Here is a 14,172-nt window from a genome sequence, read left to right as displayed (position 1 = left end):
TCTTACAAGACACAAGTTTGAACAGAAATCGTTGCTCGCAAGAATCTGGAAGAACTGAGTAGCTAAACCTTATTAATGGATGCGAGGAAAAAAAAGAAGGAAAAGGAATGAGGAAAGAGAGAAAAAAAAGAGAAAACTAAAAAAAAGGAAAACTAAAATAAAGGGAAAAAAAAAAAAAAATGAGACGAGCATATGAACCAACAGAAAACGCAGCGTAAGTGTGGCAGAGGAAGACGTGGTGAAGTAATAAGCAATACACCACACAAACCAATGCCTGTGTAGTACGTGTGTGTGTGTATGAAGGCCTAGCGAGGTAGTACATACAAAGCAGACTGTCCAGACAAGGGGAGTATTGTTCAACGGCTGCTGTGTGTCTGCGAGTATCTCTCTGCTCAGCTTCTTGCCTTCCACTGCGTTGTATTGCTTGCCTTTCTTTGTTTTGGTCTGCCAGGCTTCCATTTCACTCATACCTAAACACACCTTCATTTTCATTTTTTTTCGATTTTTTTTTTTCGTCTGGCATGCATCCATTTCACTCGTATATCAACACAGCATCATTTTTTTTTTTTTTTTCCCTCGGTAATTTCTTTCTTTCGTTTCTTTCGTTTACCAGTAATCTATTTCACTCACTCGTACCTCAACACAGCTTAATTTTTTTCTCTCTTTCCTTGTTTCTTTAGGTCTGCTGTTCACCTATTTCATTCACTCGCACCTCACCACAGCTTCAACTTTCTTTCTTTGCTCAGGTAGTGTTCCTGACTGGCAGTGATTACGCTTGTAACTTCCTTTATCAACAGAAAAAAAAAAAGTGGAACATTATACAGGGTTTTATACGAAAAATACAAAAAAATATCTTTTCTAAATCTCTCCTTACAGTCTTTCTCTTTATAAAAGTAAATCTAAAATACAGGAACACTTAAACTGAAAATTTAGTATAACAGGACAATACACTCAAGGACAAGAACGAGAAAATAAAATTGACAAAATTACATGAAGAACAACACAGAGATAAAAGGGACAAGGAAAAAAAACAAAAAAAAACAAAAAAAACAAAAAACAAAACAAAACAAAACAAGACGGTAAGTAAGATTATTCAAAACTAAAGAAGACAAAAAAAAAAGAAAAGAAAATAACAAAATTAAATGATGAAGAACAAGACCAAGAAAAAGGGAGAAAAATAAAAATCACACATCAATAAAGAAAACTATTCAAGACTAAATAAACATGACAAGTAAAACAAACACATTTCTTTCCTACTTGTAAAAAGCGTATGTATGAATATGTATGTGTATGGTAGTTGTTTGCTGTACATGTCCCTGGGTCAACTCGCGGACATCAGCTGAGCTTCCTGATTAACCAGTAGCGCACGTGTGGAAGTTATGATGAATAAGGAAGGATGGCGCAGGGAGGGATGTGGGGCCCAGTGAGAGGTGGAGGAACAGAGTAATGCATGTAGTGGCTAACAGATGGCGGGCCAGGATGTTGCGCGTTCTCCGAGTGTTGATTATTTTCATGCGTAGATGACGCTTTTCGTTATCTAGCATGATGGCAGTGCTTATCAACATTTGTCTCTCAAGTGACGAGCCTTAATAATAAACAATACAATTACAGTGCACAGCGTAGTGTGACGTAACATTATGTGATGTGATGTGCGAAGGTGTGATGTGCATCGCTATGATAACACCGCAGCAGCTTAAGCATAATACTTTACACATTTTACAAAGTTTATTTCTTTTATTTTTTTCCTATTTCCGTGTACCTGCAATCTCCAGACCCGAGAGGTAAGGATGCACGTGACAAAACAAATGTTGCCTGAGAGAGAGAGAGAGAGAGAGAGAGAGAGAGAGAGAGAGAGAGAGAGAGAGAGAGAGAGAATGTCGGTGTGCACAGTTCTTTCTTTCCTTACTACCATAAAAAAAACCCGTGGGTGAGTGCACGGTGGAGTGCGTTGCGATGAGAGCGTTGTGGTAGTCGCGGCGTGGCTTCAGCACCCAGATGCCCACCACACACTGGGCTTGAAGTCAAACAAAAAATAGAGGAGTGCCTTGCCTCAGACTGACGGGTCGCTGCTCGGGGCTTTGCGGGACTCCTCCCCCTCCTCCTTGGCTTCCTCGAAGTCGTTCTCAGGAAGCTTCTTATTCAGAGTCTCCGGCAGAAGAAGGGCGAGGAGGGAAGAGATAAATGCTCCCACGGCGAAGACTGCTGACGGAGCCCATTTTGCTACTTCTCCCTGAGAGAGAGAGAGAGAGAGAGAGAGAGAGAGAGAGAGAGAGAGAGAGAGAGAGAGAGAGAGAGAGAGAGAGAGAGAGAGAACGTAAAACACATACTACAACTTTTATAATCATACTTGATCAGAATGAAGCCACATGCATACCGGGACATGCATCACATAAATAGCTGCTATAGACAAAGACCAATCCCTCACCAGTATATCGTTGATGTAGGGGGAAGCAATGCTGCCAACTCTCCCTAAGAGGCAACAGTGGCAGACCGCGAGGGAGCGCTGCTGGGTGGTGAACAGCTCGGCGGTGAAGAGGTAGGCAAGGTGGAAAGCTGCGGCCACGGCCATCTTGCCCAGCAGCGACAGGATGATTTTGGCTGCCACGGGAACTGTGGCCGGGAAATATGAGTGATCAGTGAACTCAGGTAAGGGAACAGGAAGAACATGGCAGAGGAATGTGCTGCTGACTAGAGTGAAGAAGATAAATAATAGGGAAAAGATGAAGTAGGAGTCGTGGTGCCTGCGTGTTGGTGTTGGTGAGCAAGGGTGATACACGCCAGGGAGGCAGAGAGCTCAGTGTGGCGAAGTGAGTATCAGTGTAATGACTGGTGCTGTATTATACCGATGCTTCCTGTCTTTGCAGAGATACAAAGGGATCAAATAGAACCGGGCGTGAAGACTGACTTGCTACCAACATTGCCTTCCTCTCCTTCTCCCTCTCTTCTCCCTGCCTGCGCATCAGGTGCATCAAGTTCCTTGCCCAGTGTCTCACAACAAGGGAATCTAGTAACCATCAAATGAGATGTCCCAGTGTTCGGATAAAAAGACCTCTGTCCCTGTGGAACATAACCCACCGGCGAAGACGAACATGAGGGCGCCGTTGATAGCGATGCAGAGGGCGCAGAAGAGGAACAGACCGCTGATGGAAGGGCGGCGGCCTGCACGCGCCACGAGCAGCCACAGTATGAGGTAAGCAGGCACCTCGAACACGCCGTGGAGGAAGTTGTACAGGTAAGGGTCAGCGCTGTGAAGAAAACAATAATGTTGTAGTTAGCGACGTTGATTTATAGAAAATTGTACTCTTCTTTGGAAAGAAAACGATGCAATGAAGGGGGGACTATTATCAAACAACGCGCCACTGCCTAAGTTGTGCATCACCTGATGTTTGTGGCGTTGAGGGAGAGGCCGTAGTACGCGGAGGACGCCGAGAACCACAGCACGATGAGCACACACATCCTGCGGGCACGCTGGGGATTGCTGTAGGGAGACAGCACGTGTCGCAAGGCGCCCACAACTTTCTTCCCGATGCTGTGTTCCCCCCCGCCACTCGCCTTGCCCTGCCCAAGCTCGCCCTGCATCTGTAGCGGCAGGTGCCGGAGACGAGGGTGTGGTTAGAATAAAACACAGGATACGAAAGAAACTACGAGCGTAGCGTCCAGCTTCACGCGCACACACACACACACACACTCTCTTCTAGATTTGACTTACCTTTAGGATTAATGTCAAGTATTTCCCCACCCCCAATGTACATTTTCAGTTTGTTGACTGCCTAAAGAATACACCGTTTATTATTATTATTATTATTATTATTATTACACACACACACACACACACACACACACACACACACACAGAAAAAAAAGAAAAAATAAACAGAAAATAAAATCCAAACCAACAGTAACAAGCAGCATCAGCAGCAGCTCAGCCGTCACGGGCAGTCAGGCAAACACGCAATAATCTGCCACGTCACCTGTTGGCTGATACGTGTGAGGGCGGCTCGGAGGACGCCCTTGGGAGGAACCTTGCTGTGGTTGGTGGCGGCGATCCTCGCCAGGGTGTTTTCCACGTCCTCGTAGCGACCATGCAACAGCATCCAGCGCGGGGACTCCGGCAGGAACCTGCGGGTGGTTAGTTGTGTTGGTTTGGTCAAAATTATAAGGACAGTAAAGTCTGACAGATATCTCAAGGTACATCATCTGACTGCCTCATCCACTTCATTACCGCCACCCCAGAAGAAAGATGACGTAGGGTAGGACAAATGCAGCCTGCAGGTAGCGCCACGGCCTGATGATGTAGGCGATGCCGGGCACCATCATGCAGCCCACAGCCCAGGCCATCACCGTCAACGACCCGAAGGAGGAGCGTGTTGAAGTGGCGGTCCATTCCATCACTACGGGGAGAAAACAGAGAAGAAAGTGATGATAAGTTGAGTCCTCTCTCTCTCTCTCTCTCTCTCTCTCTCTCTCTCTCTCTCTCTCTCTCTCTCTCTCTCTCTCTCAAACACTCTCTCACTTACTAATGATGAAGCAGCTAAGGTAGATGGCCATTATGGTGGTGGAGAGGCCGCACCTGAAGGCGATGAAGACGTTAACGGAGGCGAGAAGCAGCTGCCGATCCCCAGCAGGAGGGTGAGGCATACCATGCTTTGGGCCACGGGACGCCGACCAAACCTTGGGGTGGAAGTGTCAGCAGTCTCTTTTAATAGAAGTAGCTTTTTTCTTGTTTTCTTTGTCACACACACACACACACACACACACACACACACACACTTATAGTCTCTCTCTCCCCTCCTTCTCCCTCCTTACCCTCACCTGTCTGTCAACATGGGCGTAAAGAGCGAGGCAATGAGGAAGCCGAGCTGGTTCACGGCCTGCGTGGTGGCGTACAGCACACGCCGCTCACACACCAAGTCCCACTGAGCCGCGCACACACGCACACGCCAAGCACGAGCCACCATGAAAAACGAAATAAGATACAAAACACGTATATAATGAATTTTTTTTTTTTAAACGACAACGGAGACTGAGAATAATGTATGGAAATTAGAAATGACACAAAAAATAATATAGTCCACTACAGTATGCCACGCGACCGAGGACAGTAAAGGCGAAGGCTCCTCCCCACCCACCTCAGTCACCACGGAAGACTCGTGCTGTGTCAGGTTGAAGTCTCGCGCGCTGCAGGGGACGACCCGCAGCGTGTCCTTGTCGGCGGTGTCGTGCTGGTGGGTCATGGCGGCATCGTACCCCAGCTGTGCCACCACCGCGTAGTCGTAGTCGTACATGTGGCATTTATCGCGCTGCCCCGTCTTGTTGCTGAGGAATGTGGCATTCTGGTAGTGGATGACTGCAGGCACACACACACACACACACAAACACACACATTATAAATTCCTATGACTCACTTAGTTGTTAAATTAATAAAAAAAAGAGAAAATAAAACAAATATACACATACTTAAAAAAGTCGTCGAAAGACAAAAAAAAAAAAAGATTAGATGTCTGTGATGTTTTTTGTGAACGTAAAAAAATTAAGGAAATAGATGAACAGGTAAATAAAAGAATAAAAAAAAAACTAGCATCATTATTAAAGAGAAATCCTGGGGTAAGTAGATGAGTGAGTGAAGGAGGGAGTGGGGACTTACTCAAAGGGAATAGCGAACTCCAGGATTTGTTGGTCGGTCCAGTTTGCTTCCTTGAGGGACTCCACGTGGCACCAGTGGTCTGGGGTGGCGCCGAGGAACTGGTAGGACATGGTGATGAGGGCGTTGAACATGATGCCTGGGGAGGAGTGAGAAGTGAAGTGGGAGGAGGAGCAGGAGGAGGAGGAGGAGGAGGAGGAGGAGGAGGAGGAGGAGGAGGAGGAGGAGGAGGAGGAGGAGGAGGAGGAGGAGGTATAGGAAGTAGTAGAATCATGGAAAGAAAGGAAAACAAATTAAGTACTTTATTATATTAAAGGTTTGTTAATTAATGTTTGAAAGACTCTCTCTCTCTCTCTCTCTCTCTCTCTCTCTCTCTCTCTCTCTCTCTCTCTCTCTCTCTTTTTTTCAGTGAGTGAGTCAGTCAGTCATATCACTGGTCCCGATCAAAGCCTGGAGCGTCGTCTCAACACAGCAACACGTGACGGTTGCCGGCACGGAAACAAGAGAGTCTATGACAAACTTTCTTTAATAAACGAGCTGAGGAAATGTTTAGGTTAAGATCTCCGTTCATATTTCAAATTTTTTTCATTGAATATACCCAATAATAAACAGGTCCTTCAGGTAATGCATGACTAGATATATACTTAACAAATTATATATATTCGCGCCAAAAAAGTGGTTTGATCTAATAGGAAATCAGTGCAGGAGTGATAAGATCTTTCAGGCCGGTTATTCGCAACTAGCAAGTGTCTCAGTTACGCAATGTGTGAAGTGTGTTTGTGTCCCCTCACTGGACCATATTCTCAAACATTCATGCCAACACCTCGACTACTTTGAATGGACTCTAGTTAAAGTGACACAAATAAGAATGCCTTTTACGGCTCTAGTGACAGATTAACAAGATTTCTACATTATTAACAGGTGAAACACATTTGAGAACCCGGCAACTCATCTCTACAGCCTTTGAAAATGTTGCAGTGAGAGAGTAAAGCGTTTCTGAACATGGTGTCATTTAACCTCATCCCAAAGTTACACCAGCATGAACCGTGGCGCGAGAAAAAACGGGGGAAGCGCAATTCACCAGCAGAGGAGGTTCCGCTAAGCCTGCGCCGCTGTGGTCGTTCTATATAAGGCCCACATTCTGAAACACTTCTGCGCCCCACCTCCATTACTTTTAAAAGACTCTAACTGAAGTGAAGGGGATTTTTTAAAGCTATTTTCATGATTCTAATGACAGGTTAGCATGATTTCTACATTATTAACAGAAGAAACGCTAGTGAGAACCCGGGTAATTGCGTGTCCTTTAAAAATAGTCGTGGTCTGTGTATTTATCTAGGGAGCTGCCAGGTGCACGAATCAGGCCACAGCGGAAAGAGATATCCATTGCGCAACAGGTCCTACCCTAACCTACATAATACATGGAGCGTAGTAAGATTTTAACGCATGTGACGCCCAACCTGCCTTCCCTGCCTTGCTTAGACTGGTGTTACCCGACACTCCTCCCTAGACGCGTCACAGGTTCACCACTTTGCCTTTGGCCTTACATAGACGAAATCATAAGAGAATATAAATGAATAAAGATGCTGTTTGCTCCTATTAGTTAACTCTCGAATAAGTTAAAGATACGATCTATAAACACATTTATGTATCTATTTATTTATTTTTTGTCGTCCATGAGCTTCTCGTTTAGTGATGCCATTAAGTTTACGGCAGAAAAAAATATCATTATACACACTACTGATCTTGTTAGTCAGGAAACGTGTTCATCAGTAATAATTAATGCTCACCTGTTTAACGATCCCCCGCAGCGGTGGCCTCACTCATCCACCAGCTATTGTGTGTACAGGAATCCAACTACCTTCTGTCTATGCCTGCCTGTACGTCCGTCTGTCTGTCTGTTCGTCTGTCTGTCTGTTCATCTGTCTGTCTATCTCCCTCTCTCACTGTAATGGTTGCTTCCTCATTCTTTTGCCTGGATTGTTCACTTCCTCTTTCTCTCTCTCTCTCTCTCTCTCTCTCTCTCTCTCTCTCTCTCTCTCTCTCTCTCTCTCTCTCTCTCTCGTACTAAAATAAGCATCACTCGGTCAGTAGAGAGAGAGAGAGAGAGAGAGAGAGAGAGAGAGAGAGAGAGAGAGAGAGAGAGAGAGAGAGAGAGAGAGAGAGAGAGAGAGAGAGAGAGAGAGAATAATAAGGTATAATCACTATGATTTAGACAGTAAGCACCAGATAATCACACACTACAGGGCTGCCTCGCCTTCTCTCCATTCTGCAAACGTACTTTCTCTCTCTGGGTTTAGTTTTCTTATATTCATAAATGTACATCATAAAGCCTTCATGAGAAAGAAGATGGCCTTGCAAGAATATGAAAATAAAGCTGGTATATAAATTTGTGAAGGAAAAAAAAAAAAAGGAAAAAAAGTTGCACAAGTACGTAGTTACTGTGTGTGTGTATGTGTGTGTGTGTGTGTGTGTGTGTGTGTGTGTGTGTGTGTGTGTCATAAATTTCCCCTTTATCAGCAGGCAAGTGGTAATCTTCAAGACAAGCCCCGAGTCTTTCTGAGTGTACTGTAAGCCGGACCTGCTCCAACACTGCCTGGCGAATGCCACCACGTGGCGCCAGCCGCCCCGCGCCCCGCACTCACTGGAGGAGCACAGCAGGAAGAGGCATATGTTCCAGCGGCCGTAGGGACTCAGCTCCTCCACGATGTCTTCAAAACATGTTAGTTTGGAATCCATCTTTTTATCCTCCGCGTCCATGCCTTCTTCTAACGGATTCATTTCTTCCTCTTCCTCCTCCTCCTTCCATCTTAGAGTTTCCTTCATCCTTTATTACGAGTTTTGATCTGGAAAACGGGGAAAATAGCAAATAGTTAGAAGTCTTACTTTAGGTGCGCTCTCCACACCAGCGCTCAGTGATACCTGTTTGAACAACCATCAAGTGAGATGGAAACGTTTACGCGGAGCCCGTGCGGCAGACCCATCTTCCCTGTACGTTGCTAAACCCTCTGGCGCTGAGTTGTCTGTAATTTTACATTAGCCTATGTTCTCCTCTCTGCGGCTGCCGCGGTCCCTCTGTGGCAGGGCAGCATGCTTGTGTCCCTGCTGTCAGCATTTCCGTGCGTGTTGTGCGGCGGTGGAAGCAAACCTTCTATCTGATCGCCAGTATGGGTTCCGTCAAGGCCGCTCTACTGGTGATCTTCTGGCTTTCCTTACTGAGTCTTGGTCATCCTCTTTTAGAGATTTTGGTGAAAATTTTGCTTTTGCCTTGGACATATCAAAAGGTTTTGATAGAGTCTGGCACAAAGCTTTGATTTCCAAACTACTCTCCTACGGTTTCTATCCTTCTCTCTGTAACTTCATCTCAAGTTTCCTTTTTGACGGTTCTATTGCTGCTGTGGAAGACGGTCACTGTTCTTCTCCTAAATCTATTAACAGTGGTGTTCCTCAGGGTTCTGTCCTGTCACCCACTCTCTTCTTATTATTCATTAATGATCTTCTAAACCAAACTTCTTGTCCTATCCACTCCTACGCTGATGATACCACCCTGCACTTTTCCACGTCTTTTCATAGACGTCCAACCCTTCAGGAGGTAAACATATCACGCAAGGAAGCCACAGAACGCCTGACTTCTGATCTTTCTAAAATTTCTGATTGGGCAGAGCAAACTTGGTATTGTTCAATGCCTCAAAAACTCAATTCCTCCATCTATCAATTCGACACAACCTTCCAGACAACTATCCCCTCTTCTTCAATGACACTCAACTGTCCCCCTCTTCTACACTGAACATCCTCGGTCTGTCCTTTACTTATAATCTGAACTGGAAACTTCACATCTCATCTCTAGCTAAAACAGCTTCTATGAAGTTAGGTGTTCTGAGACGTCTCCGCCAGTTTTTCTCACCCCCCCAGCTGCTAACTCTGTACAAGGGCCTTATCCGTCCATGTATGGAGTATGCTTCACATGTCTGGGGGGGGTTCCACTCATACTGCTCTTCTAGACAGGGTGGAATCAAGAGCTTTTCGTCTCATCAACTCCTCTCCTCTAACTGACTGTCTTCAACCTCTCTCTCCGCAATGTTGCATATCTAGCTGTCTTCTACCGCTATTTTCATGCTAACTGCTCTTCTGATCTTGCTAACTGCATGCCTCCCCTCCTTCCGCGGCCTCGCTGCACAAGACTTTCTTCTTTCTCTCACCCCTATTCTGTCCACCTCTCTAACGCAAGAGTTAACCAGTATTCTCAATCATTCATCCCTTTCTCTGGTAAACTCTGGAACTCCCTGCCTGCTTCTGTATTTCCACCTTCCTATGACTTGAATTCCTTCAAGAGGGAGGTTTCAAGACACTTATCCATCAATTTTTGACCACTACTTTGACCCTTTCATGGGACTGGTATTTCAGTGGGCATTTTTTTATTAGATTTTTGTTGCCCTTGGCCAGTGTCCTTCCTACATAAAAAAAAAAAAAAAAACGTGGGGAAAAGCGCTTGTGTGGAGACACATTCTTGACAAACTCCAGTAAGGAAAAGAGAAAGAGGAAAAATAAAGAACAGAAAACAACATTCGTGTGAAGTGAACCTCGGATGTTCATAATTGATAACACCTTTTAGACATTCCTCGGCATTCCTCAGACGCCACTCCCACAGGCTTAATGAGTTCACTGGCGCCGCCGCAGCAGCAGCAGCATTACATAATGTTGTTCTTAAGTCATCTATATTGAGGGAGAAGAGGGCTACAGCGGCTGTGCTGGAAGTGGAAGGCAGTGTTTGGGATCTGCTTTGGAGCACTCCTTTGAGGGCAACAAGTCTGCTGTTACTCACCAGCGTTAAGGTTGCGGTGCTCAGTTTAATCAAAACACTATTTTCGTGTCATAAATAACACAGAGATCGTCGGTCTTGTGCAGAGAAGGAAGATCTCTGAAACACCACGATGCACACACAACTGCCAGGTGAGCACTGCACGCGTGACGAGGCGAGGTATCTCCACTGGGGGCGGCGCGGCAGGTGGGCCGTGATGCACTGGTGGGAGGAGCGGGGCGCGTCCTGTAGGGCGAGTAGCTGAGGTGGTAGTGACGGTGACGATGATATGATGGTCGTGGCGGCGAGGCTTTATTGCTTACCACTCAGCGGCGTGCTGGCCACCACACCCTGTAAGCGGTTAGCACCAGTTTACTGGCAGCGACGCAAAACACTTTGGCAGTTCACACAGCATGCGTGCAGCTATGTAAATGTAGGGACATAAAATGAACTGGCCTCTCACGGCTCTTCTTGGTGTGGGGTGAGGGATACGACACTATTGCTTCTTTTCTTCCTTCCTTGATTAATCACCCTCATTAAAAGAAAAAAAAATAACTGTATTTTCCATAAAGCTTAACCGCGCACGCTTCATCAAGCACAAACAGATGAGAATGCAAACAGAGTGACAGTTTCTGTTTGGTAATAGGGCGGCAGGAAGCTCCAAGTTGAGATCCGCGTCAGAGGAATCTCGAGTGAATGGCGCTGAACTTGAGTGAATGGAGGTGAATGAGCGAGGAACGAGTGCCAGGCTGCGGGAGAGGAGGGTCGTCTACGCCAAGGTTTCTCAGCGTGGGTCGTAAGAAATTTTCAGGGGCTACAGGACCAAATCAGGAGAATATGATGTTACGGGGAGGGGGGAGGGGGGGGAGGTCACGGATCATCCTCCAGGAAGTAACAATTGTAACGCTAACTGGGCGTTGCTAACAGTAATGTTTTCTTTTCGTCTGCTTTACTGCTCCATTAAGCGACTTTATTAATTGTTTGTTGTAATCTTGGCGACGTTCACTTAGCAAAAGTTGGCAACAGTGCATCACCATACACTTCCATTTCAGATAGGATTACGAGTTTTAACCACATAGATCCATCCAAACTACGGCCATTACTACATGTACTTCCCAAGATGCAACAGCTCAGGGGCACCACGAGGACTCAGATTACCTTGGAGGGGGCCATTGCCCTGAGAATGTTAAGAAACTCTGCCCTCCACACACTTTACAACAGGGTCGGTCACGTGTGTTTTCCTACGCTGCCGCATTCCTTACCTCAGGATCTCCTTCACTCAGTCTTCCATCCGGTTTCTGCCTTACTGCATAATATTGTTTTCTTAACCATCTCCAAGGTTCATGCCGGGAATAGAACACAAACTAGTCTCTCCGCACTGATACCCGCAGCGTGGTCTTTTCCAAGCACAAGCCAAGGGCGTTTTGAGTCTTCCTCTTGAAGTCCTGGAAATTTTGTAAGGCATTGATGTTGTTGTTTGATATAATAATCGGCGAGTGCTCTTGGTTTCGTCGTCGTCGTTGTTGTTGTTGTTGTTGTTGTTGATGATATTGATAAAGATAATGTTCTTCTTCTTGTTCTTTTTGTTCTTGTTCTTCTCTTTCTTTGTCGTCTTCCTTCTTGTTACTGTCATGATTGTTGTTCTTTCTTTTCTTTTTCTTCCTGATGTCTTCAATGTTGTCACACTTTTGAACATAGGATGATGTTCTTTTTCTTCTTGTTCTTCTTGTTCTTCTTCTCTTTCTTTGTTGTCGTCTTTCTTCTTGTTACTGTCTTGATTATTTTTTTCTTTCTCTCTTTCTTTTCCTGATCTCTTCACTGTTGTCACATTTTTTTAGCAATGAACACAAAATGATAAGGGAAGCACCAAGAAGCCTTCAGGTCTACACGTGGCGGTTGCTGTTCATTATATCCTTGTTTTTCTTCACCAGCATCACGTCACTGTTTTTCTTAGTCTCTCTCTCTCTCTCTCTCTCTCTCTCTCTCTCTCTCTCTCTCTCTCTCTCTCTCTCTCTCTCTCTCTTATACTTTTTAATCTATTTCTTATTGTTTACTTCATTTTATTTATTCATTTGTTTCTATTTTGTTTATTTTCACTGCTATGATGTCTCATGTTCACCCTATATTTAATTTCAGTTTGCTTCTATCATTCATTATTTATTTCTTCTAGTTTTTTAATCATTCTTTTTATTTCTAGTTTATTTACTTATTTATTTTTTTAGTAACGCATCAACATGTGTAATTATATATATTTTTGCTCTATTTTCATTGTAGTTGTTACACATTCTTAAAACGACGGATTTTTTTATTTTTCTCGTCCAGGCTTCCATTTTTAGCTTCTATTTTATTCTAGCTTGTTTATTTATTTGTTTATTTATTTATTTATTTAGCAACGCATTAACATTTGTGCACTTATAATTATTTCGCCCTTTTTTCTCATCCTTATTGCCACATAACCTTAATGAGGCGCTAGTTTCGAATTTTCTTTCTTTCTCGTCCAAGCTTCCATTTTCTTTTATATTTCTAGTTTATTTATTTATTTTATTTTAACATCTATGCACGTCCATTTTTTTTCGTATCTTTTTCACCTTATTGCCAGTCAACCTCAAGACCTGATTCTTCCTACCTGATTCTTCAACCTGATTCTTCTTATTTATTTTTGTTCTCGTCCGAGCATCCACTGCACACTCATACTCCCAGTGATAATGGTCGCACAGTTTACGCCATCTCAAAGGTGGTGCCACTCCCTACCTCCCTCACTTCGGGTTTAATGCTATGTTATTAACCACACTTCCCTGAAATTATCACCATCATATATACATACATATATATATATTTTTTTTCAGATTCTCCATCCATCCATCCTTCTTTTCTTTCCCTTTCTTATTCCTCTTCATAATAATACATTATACTATAGTTTGTTTTTATTAAGCGTCGCTCTAATTTTTTTTTCTATTCACTAAAGTTAGTTCTGCTTTTTTTTTCCCCATTGTCTAACAGTTCTGCGAATTGGCGTGGTAAAAAAAGCACAGCGTTTCTGAATACGGGCCAAGATGCGGCATGTGAATCATCTGAGGCGTGGGCGAGCAAGTGAGGGGTGGCGGGAACACACACTATTTGGGTGAAGTGGCGATGCTTCCGACTTCCCCCACTTTGGTTAAATGCGAAGTGATTTACCACACTTAACAAAATTACCGCCAAATATTTTCTGATTCTCCAGCTACTACTCGTTTTCCTTCTGTTTCTTTTTCTATTTTCTTGTTCTTCCACTCAAACTCCATCTCGTTCTTATTGTTGGTTGTTGCTCTTCTTCTTCTTCACTCCTCTTTTCCCTCCTCCTCCCCCTGCTCCTCTTCTTCTTAAGTATTTATGCCGTATAGAGACACAACGCCACTGTATCATCCGTCGCAGTAAGGAGCCCAGGACGAGTGTTAGGCCTCAGCGAGTGTTGCACGACTACTTGCTGCATCAGTTGGGTTATTTTTAAGATTGTCCTTTGGCACTGATCAAAGTGGAGGCTGCGTCGCATTAGATGTTCAGTTGTTCCCTCTGACCTTCATAGAACATAAGAAAATAATGGAAGCTGCAAGAAGTCATCATACCTACACGTGGCAGTCCCACCATGAAATATACCTACCTGTTTCCACCTATCATCCCTGTCCATAAATCTTCTCTTAAAGCTCCCTAATGACTCAGAACTAAGAACCTGATTACTGAGTCCGTTTCATTCATCTAC

The 14,172-nt window shown here is 44.4% G+C and overlaps 2 protein-coding genes across 4 annotated transcripts in view; both read right to left on the bottom strand.

Annotated features, from left to right (window-relative positions):
* LOC135089013 (solute carrier family 22 member 20-like) overlaps window positions 1–13,880 on the bottom strand; it is a 14,657-nt gene extending 777 nt beyond the window's left edge. Inside the window, exons 1-12 of one of the 3 annotated variants that reach the window (XM_063984149.1) lie at window positions 11,699–13,880; window positions 8,284–8,484; window positions 5,645–5,780; window positions 5,130–5,316; window positions 4,813–4,916; window positions 4,518–4,671; window positions 4,223–4,391; window positions 3,972–4,119; window positions 3,380–3,579; window positions 3,076–3,245; window positions 2,426–2,610; window positions 1–2,230 (exon numbers count right to left, since the gene is read on the bottom strand). The exon at window positions 1–2,230 is cut by the window's left edge and continues 777 nt beyond it. In XM_063984149.1, the coding sequence (XP_063840219.1) occupies window positions 2,051–2,230; window positions 2,426–2,610; window positions 3,076–3,245; window positions 3,380–3,579; window positions 3,972–4,119; window positions 4,223–4,391; window positions 4,518–4,638 (1,173 nt within the window). In that variant the 5' untranslated portion in view covers window positions 4,639–4,671; window positions 4,813–4,916; window positions 5,130–5,316; ... (1 more) ...; window positions 8,284–8,484; window positions 11,699–13,880 and the 3' untranslated portion in view covers window positions 1–2,050. The other 2 variants (XM_063984150.1, XM_063984148.1) reach the window with 2 other exon arrangements.
* Window positions 4,809–5,775, bottom strand: LOC135089372 (beta-alanine transporter-like). The gene is made up of 3 exons (XM_063984937.1): window positions 5,645–5,775; window positions 5,130–5,316; window positions 4,809–4,916 (listed from the first exon to the last, which is right to left on the bottom strand). Exons 1-3 carry the CDS (start codon window positions 5,773–5,775, stop codon window positions 4,809–4,811), a joined length of 426 nt encoding a protein of 141 aa, XP_063841007.1.
* Window positions 13,881–14,172: the final 292 nt, after the last annotated feature.

This window comes from Scylla paramamosain, chromosome 32, assembly GCF_035594125.1.
Source record: "Scylla paramamosain isolate STU-SP2022 chromosome 32, ASM3559412v1, whole genome shotgun sequence".
NCBI classification, from domain to species: Eukaryota; Metazoa; Arthropoda; class Malacostraca; order Decapoda; family Portunidae; genus Scylla; species Scylla paramamosain.
The sequence above is the reverse complement of the archived record's forward strand: the minus strand, read 5'-3'. Positions and strand labels throughout refer to the sequence as shown.

Bases quoted from the DNA above. Each gene is read 5' to 3' on its own strand.
- LOC135089372 (XM_063984937.1), bottom strand. From the start codon at position 5,775: ATGTTCAACGCCCTCATCACCATGTCCTACCAGTTCCTCGGCGCCACC. The intron at 5,317-5,644 runs GTAAGTCCCCAC...CACATTCCTCAG, and splicing joins GAGTTCGCTATTCCCTTTGA to CAACAAGACGGGGCAGCGCG. The intron at 4,917-5,129 runs GTGGGTGGGGAG...TGCGCGGCTCAG, and splicing joins AGTCTTCCGTGGTGACTGAG to TGGGACTTGGTGTGTGAGCG.